The sequence below is a fragment of the Ornithorhynchus anatinus genome, chromosome 7 (genome assembly GCF_004115215.2).
Source record: "Ornithorhynchus anatinus isolate Pmale09 chromosome 7, mOrnAna1.pri.v4, whole genome shotgun sequence".
Lineage (NCBI taxonomy): Eukaryota > Metazoa > Chordata > Mammalia > Monotremata > Ornithorhynchidae > Ornithorhynchus > Ornithorhynchus anatinus.
Genome location: NC_041734.1, coordinates 75,965,742 through 75,979,096, shown reverse-complemented (window position 1 = coordinate 75,979,096; position 13,355 = coordinate 75,965,742). Strand labels below are relative to the sequence as shown.

The following is a 13,355-nucleotide window of genomic DNA, read 5'->3' as shown; positions in this document are numbered from 1 at the left end:
AGAACCCCTTCTAGAGATTCAAAACCAGATGGTTCTATTCTCTTTTTCATCAAAATTGTATTAAGTCCTTAATTCATTTATTTTCTAAAATATGTCATATGACATTTAGGGGTGAACAAAGACCACTGATTTTTAACATCCCCATCGGACCCTCGGAATCTCAAAGATTCTCTGAAAGATAATTTTACGTGTAGAATGCTCACATTCTTGGTGTGGGTCTAACTTGTACATTTTTCTTCTTTCTTGTTCACTTGCAAAATTCAACCATCTGCTAAGGGGTGGTACTACAAGAGACGTGCTTCATAAAATCGACTGTAATTTCCTTATGCATTTGATAAAATCCCCCCCCCCCCCCCAATTTGGAAATTAATGAAAGGTCACATGCACATTCTTAGTGAGGAGTCAACACTCCTTAAGCAACAGGAAATCACATTTGAGAGAACAGCCGCTCTTCACTCTGGAAAGAAGTCAACAGCAGCATTATTCAGAGTTTTACTCTGGGAGAACTACTGTATTTCTTTAAATGATTAGAGAAGGAAGTGGATAGCATGCCAGTGACCTTTACTAGTAATTATCCTTACATCCACACATAAGCCTCAGTGACGATCGTTCAGTCTCTCACCATTGTCTTGTTTTCTGTGGGCCTTGGAAGACAGTTCGTATGATTAGCACGGTGAAAGAATGATCACCACCAACTGAAGGACTGACACTTGGGAATTTATAAACTCACACAAATGTATCCATACAGTGCAATTTTCAAATAGGCTTAATACCAAAATTCACTTTCCCGTCTCATAAAAAAAAATATACTGTAGCATATACACTCTTTGATAACCCAGTTCTCCTTCTTTATCATCCCTTAAGGTGCCCGTATTTTCATGAACTTCAGATAGGAAAGGGGCAGGAACTCAGGATTATGGTAACGGAAATAAATCAGTCGACCACCTCTCACCTCCCATTTACTTGCACGCAGCAATAACGTGGGTAAATGCCTTCCCGTGTTGAGGGACGCAAAATTTAATAGTTTCAACTGGGTCGATAACTACTACAGAGGGAGAGGACAAGGACTACCAAGAGAATTCTTCCGAAAGAACGCAGGAGGGCAGCCAAGAGGTTGAGAGTTTAATCAATTTTTTGTTTTGTTTTAAAAGTTTCAGACCCAACTGAGACCCAGCGGTTTCAAACTTGAGTTCTTTGAAAAAGTTGTAAAAGATTTAATGCTTTTAAAAAAATCGAATGTTTCAAAACATTTGACCTACCCGGGGTGCTTAGAAGATAGAGTAGGCTTGTTATGGGCAGGAAACACGTCCGCTAATTCTATTGTCCTTTATCCTCTCCAGGATTTGGTACAGTGCTCTGCACATGGTAAGTGCTCAGTAAATACCAGTGATTGATTGATAAAGGATTTGATAAATATATAGAGATGGCTCTCTTAGACAACCAAATATATTAGAGAAGCAGCATGGCTCGGTGGAAAGAGCCCGGGCTTGGGAGTCAGAGGTCATGGGTTCAAATCCCGGCTCTGCCACTTGTCAGCTGTGTGACTGTGGGCAAGTCACTTAACTTCTCTGTGCCTCAGTTCCCTCATCTGTAAAATGGGGATTAACTGTGAGCCTCACGTGGGACAACCTGATTACCCTGTATCTACCCCAGCACTTAGAACAGTGCTCTGCACACAGTAAGCACTTAACAAATACCAATATTATTATTATTATACATTTCTAAATCTCTCTGGCTACTTATTTTCTATCCACTGTGGGTATGCACAGTTGGGAGTGTTCTCCAAAACACACAGCAAAGTTATTTCAGATTTGAAAAAATAATCACTTAAAATCCTCCATAACTTGATAAAATATAGACTTCTAGGTATGTGACTACAAATGGTTACAAAAGGTTGAACACCTCTTCCTTCCCAGCAGGATAAATAAACCGTGGAAGACTCAATACCATAATTAGAGCTGGGTCTTATATCAAACTGGCCTCGGTCATCGAATCAAATAAACAAATAGCATCAGGATTTGTTGAATACTTAGAGTGTAGAACACTGTACAGGGTCTTTGGGAATATATCATAGGAATGATGGCATTGATTTTCACAGAACAGAAAGGAAAATGCTTCTCTCTAAACTATGTGCTAGTTCTGGCAATCAGCTTTTATTCAAAATTCTAAGGCCACTGCAGAAGTCAGTTAGAAGAATATAGAAAATTCACAAATTGAAGTCACTGGAAGGTTGATTCCAATTTCAAAGTCCGCATAAATTGGCTTACAAGAAAAGGGCCCTCGGATAATTTCTTGCAAAAAAAAAAAAGCATTAGCATGTGAGAAGGCAGAGAGGGTAGGATTTTAACTCGGCAAATTAAGCGACAAATGAGGGCACTGGATTCCTGTGAACGGTCTCCTTCCTCTCGACTGGATGGAAAAAGAGCAAAGTATTCTTGGCTTGGCTTGACCTTTCTCTCCATCAATGGCAGATCAACAAGGGACAGTTTATGATTTAATCTCCTGCCCCAGTAGCTTGGAAGCCTACGAAGTTCAAGACTCACATTGGGCTCAAGTTCCAGCGAAAAATCACGGCTTCACTGAAGCAAAATTTACAGGCACAATCGATACGATGGCTAAACTCATCCGCTCATTTGTATATATTTTTATTACCCTATTTATTCTGTTAATGAGATGTACATCCCCTTGATTCTATTTATTGCTATTGTTTTTGTCTGTCAATTAGACTGTAAGCCCGTCAATGGGCAGGGATTGTCTCTATCTGTTGCCCAATTGTACATTCCAAGCGCTTAGTACAGTGCTCTGCACACAGTAAGCGTTCAATAAATGCTATTGAATGAATGAATAACTGGGAATTTTTCCATTGGAATGATATGAGAAAATCTCTTCCGGTCCTGACCTTTCGCACCTCCTAATTTCGATTGTGGGTTGGTTTAACTTGAATTTGAATTACAGTATGATTTAGAAATTATTCTCAAAAGTAGGTGCAAAAGTTTATGTTTCCCAGAATATTACAAGAAGTGCTAATCATAGCATTTACTAAGCGCTTACCGGGGGCAGCGCACCGTGCTAAACCCTGGGAGAGAACACACAGGTGGGAATTAGACACGGCCCCTGTCCCTCGAAGGGGGTCGCAAAAAGATGAAGGATGTAGAATTCTATTCAACCTCCCCCTAATATTCCTGTCAGAGGAAAGACATCAAATGAAACGGTCGGGTTCACCGGTTACAAGGCATCTACATCAGGATACCGTTAGAAAGGGAAAGCCGGGGCGGATGCGACAGGAGAAGCCGCCAGAGAAAGCTGACCCACGGCAGATTGGAAGAGAGGCAGGAAGGCTTGTGAGCATCTTGGCCTTGGGGGACAGAGAGGGGAGAAGTGATTGTCGGGGGGATGGGGGAACAGAAACCCAGTTCTGCTGGCCTCTCCCCTATCCATACTCCCCTTGGCTAGGTCACTTCTCCCAGGCCCTTTTGATAGAGAAGCAGCGGGGCTCAGTGGAAAGAGCCCGGGCTCGAGAGTCAGAGGTCATGGGTTCTAATTCCGGCTCTGCCGCTTGCCAGCTGTGAGACTTTGGAAAAGTCATTTCGCTTCTCTGTGCCTCAGTGACCTCATCTGTAAAATGGGGATGAAACTGTGAGCCCCATGAGGGACAACCTGATCACCTTGTATCCCCCCAGCGCTTAGAACAGTGATTGGCACATAGTAAGCACTTAAAAAATACCAACATTATTATTATTATATGCTAAGGACAGATTTCTAATGGCCAAAACCACCCACAGAAATGTGCGGAATGTTCTGCTTAACAATATCTTTGCTGCATTACCAAGCATTAGAGAAGCAGGGTAGGTTAGTGGCCAGAGCCTGGGTCTGGGAGTCGGAAGGAACTGGGTGCTGATCCCGGCTCCGCCACTTGTCTGCTGTGTGACCTTGGGCACAGTCACTCTGCTTCTCTGTGCCTCAGTTACCTCATCTCTAAAATGGCGATTAAGTGGGACAGGGACTGCAAACAACCTGATCCGGTTGTATCTACCCAGCACTTACTTCGGTGACTGGCACATAATAAGTGCTCAAATACCATTAAAACAAAATTACCACAGCATACTTTAGTACTGCAGATTACCTTCTCAATATTTTCTTTTCAAAGTAACCCAGGATCCACCTCTGGAAAACTTTTTCCCCCACAGGCCAGTTCTGTTTAACTTTAGTCAGCTGTAAATCAGCCTTAAAAGTGAAAACATTTTTGCCCAGCTAAATTCTTGTTCCTCATCCCTCTTACACTACCTACAGGGAGCAGGCACACATCTATTTCTTCTGAAAAATGCGCTGTCAGATGGACGTTTTCTAATTCTCATCCCTTATATTGTCCTCTCCCAAGTGTTTAGTACAGTGCTCTGCACAGGGTAAGTGCTCAAAATGTGACTGAATGATTTACTGCCAAGCCAGGCCTCATCCTTCTTCCTTTGGAGGGATGGAGATTACCGGAGACAAAGCTCCCCTCTAGACTGGAAGCCTGCTGTGGGCAGGGAATGTATCTGTTTGTTGTTATATTGTACTCTCCCAAGCGCTTAGTAGAGTGTTCTGCACACATTCAGGGCTCAATTAATATGACTGAATGAATTACTGAATTAAGGGCTCCACAGCAAAAGATCGCTTGGGTATGCAGAAAAGAACTGAACCCATGTTCGACTATTTGTCTCCATGTTTAACTTGGGACTGAGGAAGCATGTGCTTGTGTGGATCTACGACAAAGTTTACACAGCACCAATTTTTTCCATTCTGCCGAAGTATGCTTTAGAAATTTTGAAAAATAGTTAATATTTGTCTACTGGGACGGTACAAATTTCTTAAGATGGAAAATAAGGGAAGGGGCTTATTTGCTTGATTTAATGCAATCAATGAAGAAAATTCCTGAAGATCCTAAAATATCTTGATTCTATTATTTTGTTAATGAGATACACATCACCTTGATTCTATTTATTTGCTATTGTTTTAATGAGATGTTCATCCCCTCGATTCTATTTATTGCTATTGTTTTTGTCTGTCTGTCTCCCCCCGATTAGACCGTAAGCCCGTCATAGGGCAGGGATTGTCTCTATCTGTTGCCGATTTGTACATTCCAAGCGCTTAGTACAGTGCTCTGCACATAGTAAGCGCTCAATAAATACTACTGAATAAATGAATGAATATTCCCGAATCCATTTTAAAATTTGCAAGGCTTTAACAGAGAACACTCGATTTGACAGCGAACACTCCCTTAGGTTTCAAGGGAGACAGAAAAAAAATGTTATTTGTACCACTAACGCAACTGGATGGCTCTGAGGAGAAGAATTGGAACGAGGAAACTTTTTCCCCATTCTTTATTTCCAGACAGCTATGTTGAGCAACCAAATGGCCCACTTTTCCAGCTGTTCCGAGACTGTTCTGCAGCGTCTCTTTCTTAATTCAATTTTCAAAAGGAAAATCTCAAAGAAAAACAAAAGAACTCTTACACAGTCCCACTGGAACTACCGTTGCCAAGCTTTGGGCTGGTTTGACAGAGCATATGGGCACCGCGAACAAATTCCTCTTTGATTCCTGATGCTTCCTCCTTATGGAACCTACATCAGGCGGTAGAGCCGCTTCTAGTTCTTTAATCACAGAACCAGCATTTGTAGGGCTTTGGCACCCTATAGAAATCCCTTTGAAATTGAAGATCAAAGAATTCAATCAGTCCTCCTAGAAGGTGGGGGTTAGATTCCTGACAAATCCCGTGTTAAGGAAAGTTCATATTAAAGTGGTTTGATTAATGTCACGTGCACGTATAGAACTACTTCTCCTGATACTGCTGCACGTTGTATCTGGATAGACGTGAGTTGTGGAAGTAAAGCTTCCTGATGCTCCCCGCCTCCACCCCGACCAGCAGCCTATGCTACCCAAAATGCGTAATGAAAGCACACGTTTCAGATCAACTGATTGCAATTACATTTTCGTGCACATTCAGTTCTGCCACGAGATGGGATTCTGCTGTACGCTTGGACTAGACTGCTGCCGGGCAATCTGGGAGTCGGACAATTCAAGCCTGTTTGGGCCTGTCTGTTTGTTGGTTGTTCGTTTATGGTACTTGTAAGAGCTCACAATGTGTCGAACACCGTTCAAAGCACTGGGGTGGGTACAAGGCAATTAGATCGGACACAGTCTCTGTCCAGATGAGGCTCAGGGTGTTTTGTTAACAAAAAACAGGGCTGGCGTGCATCGGCAGAATGGGCAATACAGGATGAGCTGCCCTTTAATAATAATAATGTTGGTATTTGTTAAGCATTTACGATGTGCAGAGCGCTGTTCTAAGCACTGGGGTAGATACAGGGTAATCACGTTGTGCCATGTGAGGCTCACAGTTAATCCCCAATTTACAGATGAGGTAACTAAGGCACAGAGAAGTTACGTGACTTGCCCACAGTCATACAGGTGGCAAGTGGCAGAGCCGGGATTCGAACCCATAACCTCTGACCCCCGAAGCCCGGGCTCTTTCCACTGAGCCACGCTCAAGTTTGGCGTGAACACAATCCGCTCGCCTACGAGATCTGGGTGTGTTCTCGCCCCATAAACGGTCACAAGTGGGACGCTGTCCGACCTCCGAGCCCTCTGAAGCGCTTACCTCGGTAACCGGTTGTCCCTGATGTATCAGATCCAGTTCGTGAGGACGGGTCACTTTATCGATATCCAAAGAGTCCATACTCGAAGCTGCGGAAGTAATACTGGAACGGGATGAGTTGCTGATGGAGCGGGCTTCCGCGTCGCTGACCGTGCCCGCTGAGGCCGTTCGTCTATGCTGACTGGCCACCGTGGGTTTGGCATCTTCCGCCGCCGACTGCTGGGCCGCTTCGTCCATGCTCAGGGAGGCCTGCTCTAACTGGGCGGTGATGTCGTCCAGGGAGTAGTTGGCTTGGGCGGTTTTGGACATCCGGGTAGATGAGGAGGACGGCCCTTTCACGGCGCCGTGCTTCAAGGTCTGTCGCCCGGAAGGTAGTTTCTGAGCAGCTTTGGTTTCTGAGGCCTGTCGTTTACTGTTGGCCGCCCCGATGCTGCTGAGTTCCTGCTCGATGGAGCTCAGGTCGGCCATGAGGGCATCCAGGTCCACAGCCTCTCCCTGACTGAGGGCTTCTGCAATGAACAGCAGACGTTACGTTTCTACGACACGCCCAAGTCCGGATTTCCCATACGATCGGCGTGGCCTAGTAGTCAGAGGACCTGGGTTCTAATCCCGGCTCTGCACACCGATCCGCTGTGTGACTCTGGGCAAGTCACTTCACTTCTCAGTGCTTCAGTTTCCTTGGCTGTAAAATGGGGATTAAATCCTACTTAAGACTGAGAGGCCCATATTGGGCAGGGACTGTCTTGCATCCGCCCTAGCGCTTTGATCAGTGCTGGACACCTATTAACAGGTATTATTATTATTATTATTATTGTTACTTTGCTTCTAGGTCCGAGGTCCAGGACCTAGATAAATTAAAGAAAATATGGACAGGCGATTTCTTCGCACAGTCTGGTTTGTCCATAAGGGTTTTGAATTTTAAATGCTTCCATGGGAAACCACGGAAGCAAACCCTGGAAGCAAACTATGGAGTGGAGACCAGTATTGGAATGGATAACTGAATTCCAGAAATTCTCCAACAGGAATACTCGCTTGCCTGTTTCCTGTTAGTAGTCAATCCACTCAAATTATTCGAGGGCTTACTCCGTGCAGAACACTGCACTAAACACTTGGGAAAGTACAGTAGAGTTAGTAGCGTGGCCTAATGGATAGAGCATGGGCTTGGGAGTCAGAAGGACCTGGGTTCTAATCCCAGCTGTGCCACTTGTCTGCTGTGTGACCTTGGGTAAGACACTTCACTTCTCTGGGCCTCAGTTACCTCGGCTGTAAAACGGATTAAGATTGCAAGCTCCATGTGGAATAGGGACTATGTCCACCCTGATTAGGTTGCATCTATCCCAACGCTTAGAACAGTGCTTGACACATAGTGAGCACTTAACGAATACCATCATCATCATCATTAACAGACATGATCCTGCCCTCAAGGAGTTTACAATCTAGTCATGGAGAGGGACACTAAAACAATTTACAGGTGGGGAAGGCACTAGAGTTTAAATATATGTACACAGGTGCTACCCAGAAGGGCAGGGAGTAATCAAATAATAATAATAATGTTGGTATTTGTTAAGCGCTTACTATGTGCACAGCACTGTTCTAAGCGCTGGGGGAGATACAGGGTCATCAGGTTGTCCCACGTGAGGCTCACAGTCTTAATCCCCATTTTACAGATGATTCATTCATTCATTCATTCAATAGTATTTATTGAGCGCTTACTATGTGCAGAGCACTGTACTAAGCGCTTGGGATGAACAAGTCGGCAACAGATAGAGACAGTCCCTGCCGTTTGACGGGCTTACAGTCTAATTGGGGGAGACGGACAGACGAGAACAATGGCACTAAACAGCGTCGAGGGGAAGAACATCTCGTAAAAACAATGGCGACTAAATAGAATCAAGGCGATGTACAATTCATTAACAAAATAAATAGGGTAACGAAAATATATACAGTTGAGCGGACGAGTACGGTGCTGTGGGGATGGGAAGGGAGAGGTGGAGGAGCAGAGGGAAAAGGGGAAAATGAGGCTTTAGCTGCGGAGAGGTAAAGGGGGGATGGCAGAGGGAGTAGAGGGGGAAGAGGAGCTCAGTCTGGGAACGCCTCTTGGAGGAGGTGATTTTTAAGTAAGGTTTTGAAGAGGGAAAGAGAATCAGTTTGGCGGAGGTGAGGAGGGAGGGCGTTCCAGGACCGCGGGAGGACGTGACCCGGGGGTCGACGGCGGGATAGGCGAGACCGAGGGACGGCGAGGAGGTGGGCGGCGGAGGAGCGGAGCGTGCGGGGTGGGCGGTAGAAAGAGAGAAGGGAGGAGAGGTAGGAAGGGGCAAGGTGATGGAGAGCCTTGAAGCCTAGAGTGAGGAGTTTCTGTTTGGAGCGGAGGTCGATAGGCAACCACTGGAGTTGTTTAAGAAGGGGAGTGACATGCCCAGATCGTTTCTGCAGGAAGATGAGCCGGGCAGCGGAGTGAAGAATAGACCGGAGCGGGGCGAGAGAGGAGGAAGGGAGGTCAGAGAGAAGGCTGACACAGTAGTCTAGCCGGGATATAACGAGAGCACGTAATAGTAAGGTAGCCGTTTGGGTGGAGAGGAAAGGGCGGATCTTGGCGATATTGTAGAGGTGAAACCTGAGGCACAGAGAAGTGAAGTGACTTGCCCACAGTCACACAGCTGACAAGTGGCAGATCCGGAAATCGAACCCATGACCTCTGACTCCCAAGCCCGGGCTCTTTCCACTGAGCCACGTTGCTTCTCTTTGGAATGGCAGTCAGTAGCAGGGGAAAAAAAGGTGAGTAAAAGAGAGGTTAACTAAGAAAAAAGCCTCCTGGAGGAGATGTCATTTTAGATAGGCTTTGAAAATGGTGTGAGCAGTGGTTTTGCCTCAGTTACCTCATCTGTAAAATGGGGGTTAAAACTGTGAGCCCCACATGGGACAACCTGATTCCCTTGTATCCCCCAGCGCTTAGAACAGTGCTTTGCACATAGTAAGCGCTTAACAAATACCAACATTTATTTATTTTATTTATTTTTTTGCCCAATGTGAAGCAATACGGCCTAGCGGGAAGTGCACGGGCCCGGGAATCAGAGGACCTGGATTCTAATCCCAGCTCTATCTACTCTGTGAACCTGGGTAAGTGAATTAACTTCTCTGTGCCTCAGGTTCTGTATCTGAAAATGGAGATTAAATCCTCCTCCCTCCTATTTAGACTGTGAGTCCCATGTGGGACAGGGACTGTGTCCAACCTAATTATCTTGTTCCTACCCCAGCGATTAGGACAGTGCCTGGCAAATAGTAAGCCCTTTGGGTCACGGGTTCGAATCCGGCTCCACCACTTGACAGCCGGGTGACTGTGGGCAAGTCACTTCACGTCTCTGGGCCTCAGTTCCCTCATCTGGAAAATGGGGATGAGGACTGTGAGCCTCACGTGGGACAACCTGATGATCCTGTATCTACCCCAGTGCTTAGAACAGTGCTCTGCTTAACAGATACCAACATTATTACAAGGGCCATAAAAAACACGTAAAGAGGGAGGGAGTTCCGGGGAGGGGGCAGGGCTTGTACAAGAGGTTGATTAGTAGCAGATAAGTTTCTTTCTCCAGAATCTTGTGGAGATTTTGGGCAAAGGTGAACAGCAGGGTGAAACAACAGAGGGCCCAGTTAACCCACAACTGGCAGGGTCGGGTCTCCTGAATTGACGATATATTTGAGCACAGGGTGGGGTGCAAATCAAGCAGAAATCTCAAGAAGTGGATATTTATCCTTTTAACTCGGCGAGACACACAGCACCACAAGGGATTTGTCTTTCCCCCCAAAAATGGATTAAAATAAATATTTAAAATGCTTTTAATATGATGTGACTTTGCTTTATTCACTCTTTGGCATTTTCTCTCACAATAACCCTAATATCTTAAGATTCATAAACTACAAAATCAAGAGCCCCAGTTCCCAAGTTAGTTCAAATTCTAGTTCATAAGCTATGTGGAACTAATATTGCATCATTTCAGCATTCTGTAACTTGCATAAAAACTAGAATTTTATTTTCCATTTTCAGCTTACCATTCAGATTGTACATGGAGAAGCGATAAGAAAAATTGGCAATGTTTGTTTCCTGGCGAAGAGGAGATTTTTTTACTGGTTCCATAGGCTTGTCAGTATCCAGGCTCTTTAAGGGGAAAGAAGAAGAATTAAAATGTATATTAAAAACAAAACAAAAATACATCGACTGTACACACTGCAGGTAATAAATCTGCCAAGTGGTATCATTTAAAAATGCTCATAAATCACTTTTTTTCAAATTCTGTAACATACAAACTACTTAATATCTCAAACTTTGATTCTACTTTCGCCCATAAAACATCTTTTATGAAACTATCGTGCTTAAATTACCGATAGAAAGAAAGGTATATACAGCTTTGAAAAATATATGCACTATAGAAAAAGGCTCCTTGATAAAGCTGATTACAAATGATTCTCAAAAAACCACTGGGGAAAATGTTACTGCAGGACAGATGTGAGCTAAAATAAACTGAGTTTAAAATCACAAATTTGGGGTTTACACACAAACCCTTTAATATTACTGTACTAATATTGTACTAATTACTGTCTAATAATACTGTAATATTAATATATGAGGCTCAGTCAACTTTAAATAGAGAATGTCTTTTTTCCCCACATTCCAAAAGGCAAGTAGAAGCTGGTATCACTTGGTACAAAATGACCAGAAGTGAAAACTAGACAAATCTCTCGTTTTTTCTCTTCAAAGGGATTTTGCCTTCTTGTTGAGGAAGCTTTTTGGGTTCTGAGCAAGGGTAGCCAGAGGCAGGCAAGAAATCAATGAAATCCAGAGGAAAGCACAGCAATTAGATGGGATAATTCCTAAATTAAGAAGGAAAAGTGCCTCCCTCAGTGTGGGAAAAGAGCCGAAAAAGAAATGAACAGAGGTTTGGTTCCCGTCCCCTTGGGGAGATGAGTCGGGTCCACCACACCGTGACTCTGGAGATGCCCTTGGCAGGGAAAGAGAGGTTCCGGGACTGATCCGATTACGGTCGGCCTTCGTACAAGGGAAGAGAAAATGCAAAAACCTGTGTAATTTGAGCTAAATGGATTCTGAAAATATAGTTGGGGCATATGCAGCAAATGTTTAGCCTTTCAGGATCATTTTAATAACACGTTTTATATAATTAGTTAACAAGTCCTGATATCTATTTAAGCCACTGCTGATTAGTATAATTAGTATAAAAATTAGCTTACACGGGTAATGAATTGCTGTATAAGAATAACAGATTTTAGCCTGATTTTGCTACCCATTTAATCCCTTCTCCACCCTCAGCCCCACAGCACATATGTACATATTCTTATACTCTGCCTTTTCCTTTAGCTGTAATTTATTTCAAGGTCTCTTCCCCCCTTCTGGACTGCAAGCTCCTTGGGGGCAAGGATTATGTCTACCAACTCTATTTTATTGTACTCCCCCAAGCCTTTAGTACAGTTCTCTGCATATAAAAAGTGCTCAATGAATACGACTGATTTAAATTTGTTTCGGGATACTAGAGTTGTTCTGGTGATAGTCCCGAAATAAATTCTCACTGGACTCTGCAAAATGGACTGAAAGACTTGTGAGAGAATGTGTGATTTTTAAACATCCCACTAGTTAGGAAATTATACACATTTTAATTTCATAAATGCTAAGATGAGCACATTTTTTGAAGTCCTTTCCAATTCAGCAATTTTGGAAAGCAAGAAGCCTACTGAGAAATTGCCATAGCTTGGCAAGTCAAAGGCTCTTAAACGATAGCTAACAGAATAACAGACTCATTAGTTCTCCCACCACACAAGGAGGGATATTCTGATGCTAACTGCTAATGTAAAATGCATCGGCGTAAAGAAAGAGAGAGAGTCCTAGCCAACAGTCTCTCAAAGTCAGTACTCTATTCCTCAAGTGTTGCATTTGGAAGCAACTTGAAAAATAACTTAAAAGACATGATGAAATTTAAATGTCTGTTGCGACTTTATTCAAAAGAGGGGGAAAATAAATAAATCTGGCCCCACTCCTGCTCTCAGAGCCAATGCACACCCTGTAAACCTCAAACAAAACAATTCATTCAAGAACATTAGACGGAAGAAACACATAAGCCCCCATTGTTCCGCAAGGCAGTCTGAAGGGAGATTTTTGTCAGAACTCTGGAAATGTACTTCTAAGAAGCAGAATGCTCTGTGCTGCAGATTCTTCTTTTTTATTTCCCAAGGATCCAAACGGAATCCAGGAGCACTAAAAAGGGCCTCAAATCTCAGAAAAGCCTAATTAAGCTAGTTGCTTTTTTAAAGGAAGTCCAGTTAGACGGACTTGGAGAGGGCAAGCAATATAAATTTCTGAAATCGAATTCAAAGTACGTATGTCCAGTGCCACTGTGGTTATTTCTGGTCATTTTCCAGTGATTACAAAACTGCTCTAAACTGCCACACCAAATCAGAGATTTCAATTTATTTTCTGTAGTTACTGATCTGTGCCAGAACGTTGGGTACTTTCTTGTCATTATACGCTTCCCTTCTAAAGCTTTTCGTTGGCATCCTAGCACCTGGGATGCCAAACATCTGTTTCTGACCTGTGTGAGTTTGTCCAGTTCGCCGAGCCAGGCCCCAAACATTTTGTCCAGGTCTTGATCTTCCTTATCGCTATCTTCTTCAGCACCATGGTCAAGTTCTTCATCTGATAGTTGCTCCATCTGAAACACAG

At 43.8% G+C, this 13,355-nt stretch overlaps 1 protein-coding gene across 4 annotated transcripts in view; it reads right to left on the bottom strand.

The window, feature by feature from the left end:
- Positions 1 to 13,355, bottom strand: part of RAPH1 (Ras association (RalGDS/AF-6) and pleckstrin homology domains 1) — a 130,716-nt gene that overhangs the window by 46,389 nt on the left and 70,972 nt on the right. For all 4 annotated transcript variants that reach the window (XM_029068983.2, XM_029068981.2, XM_029068982.2 and 1 more), the window contains exons 2-4: positions 13,225 to 13,344; positions 10,679 to 10,784; positions 6,638 to 7,143 (exon numbers count right to left, since the gene is read on the bottom strand). In XM_029068983.2, coding sequence (XP_028924816.1) covers positions 6,638 to 7,143; positions 10,679 to 10,784; positions 13,225 to 13,344 — 732 coding nt within the window. The remainder of the gene's footprint in view (positions 1 to 6,637; positions 7,144 to 10,678; positions 10,785 to 13,224; positions 13,345 to 13,355) is intronic.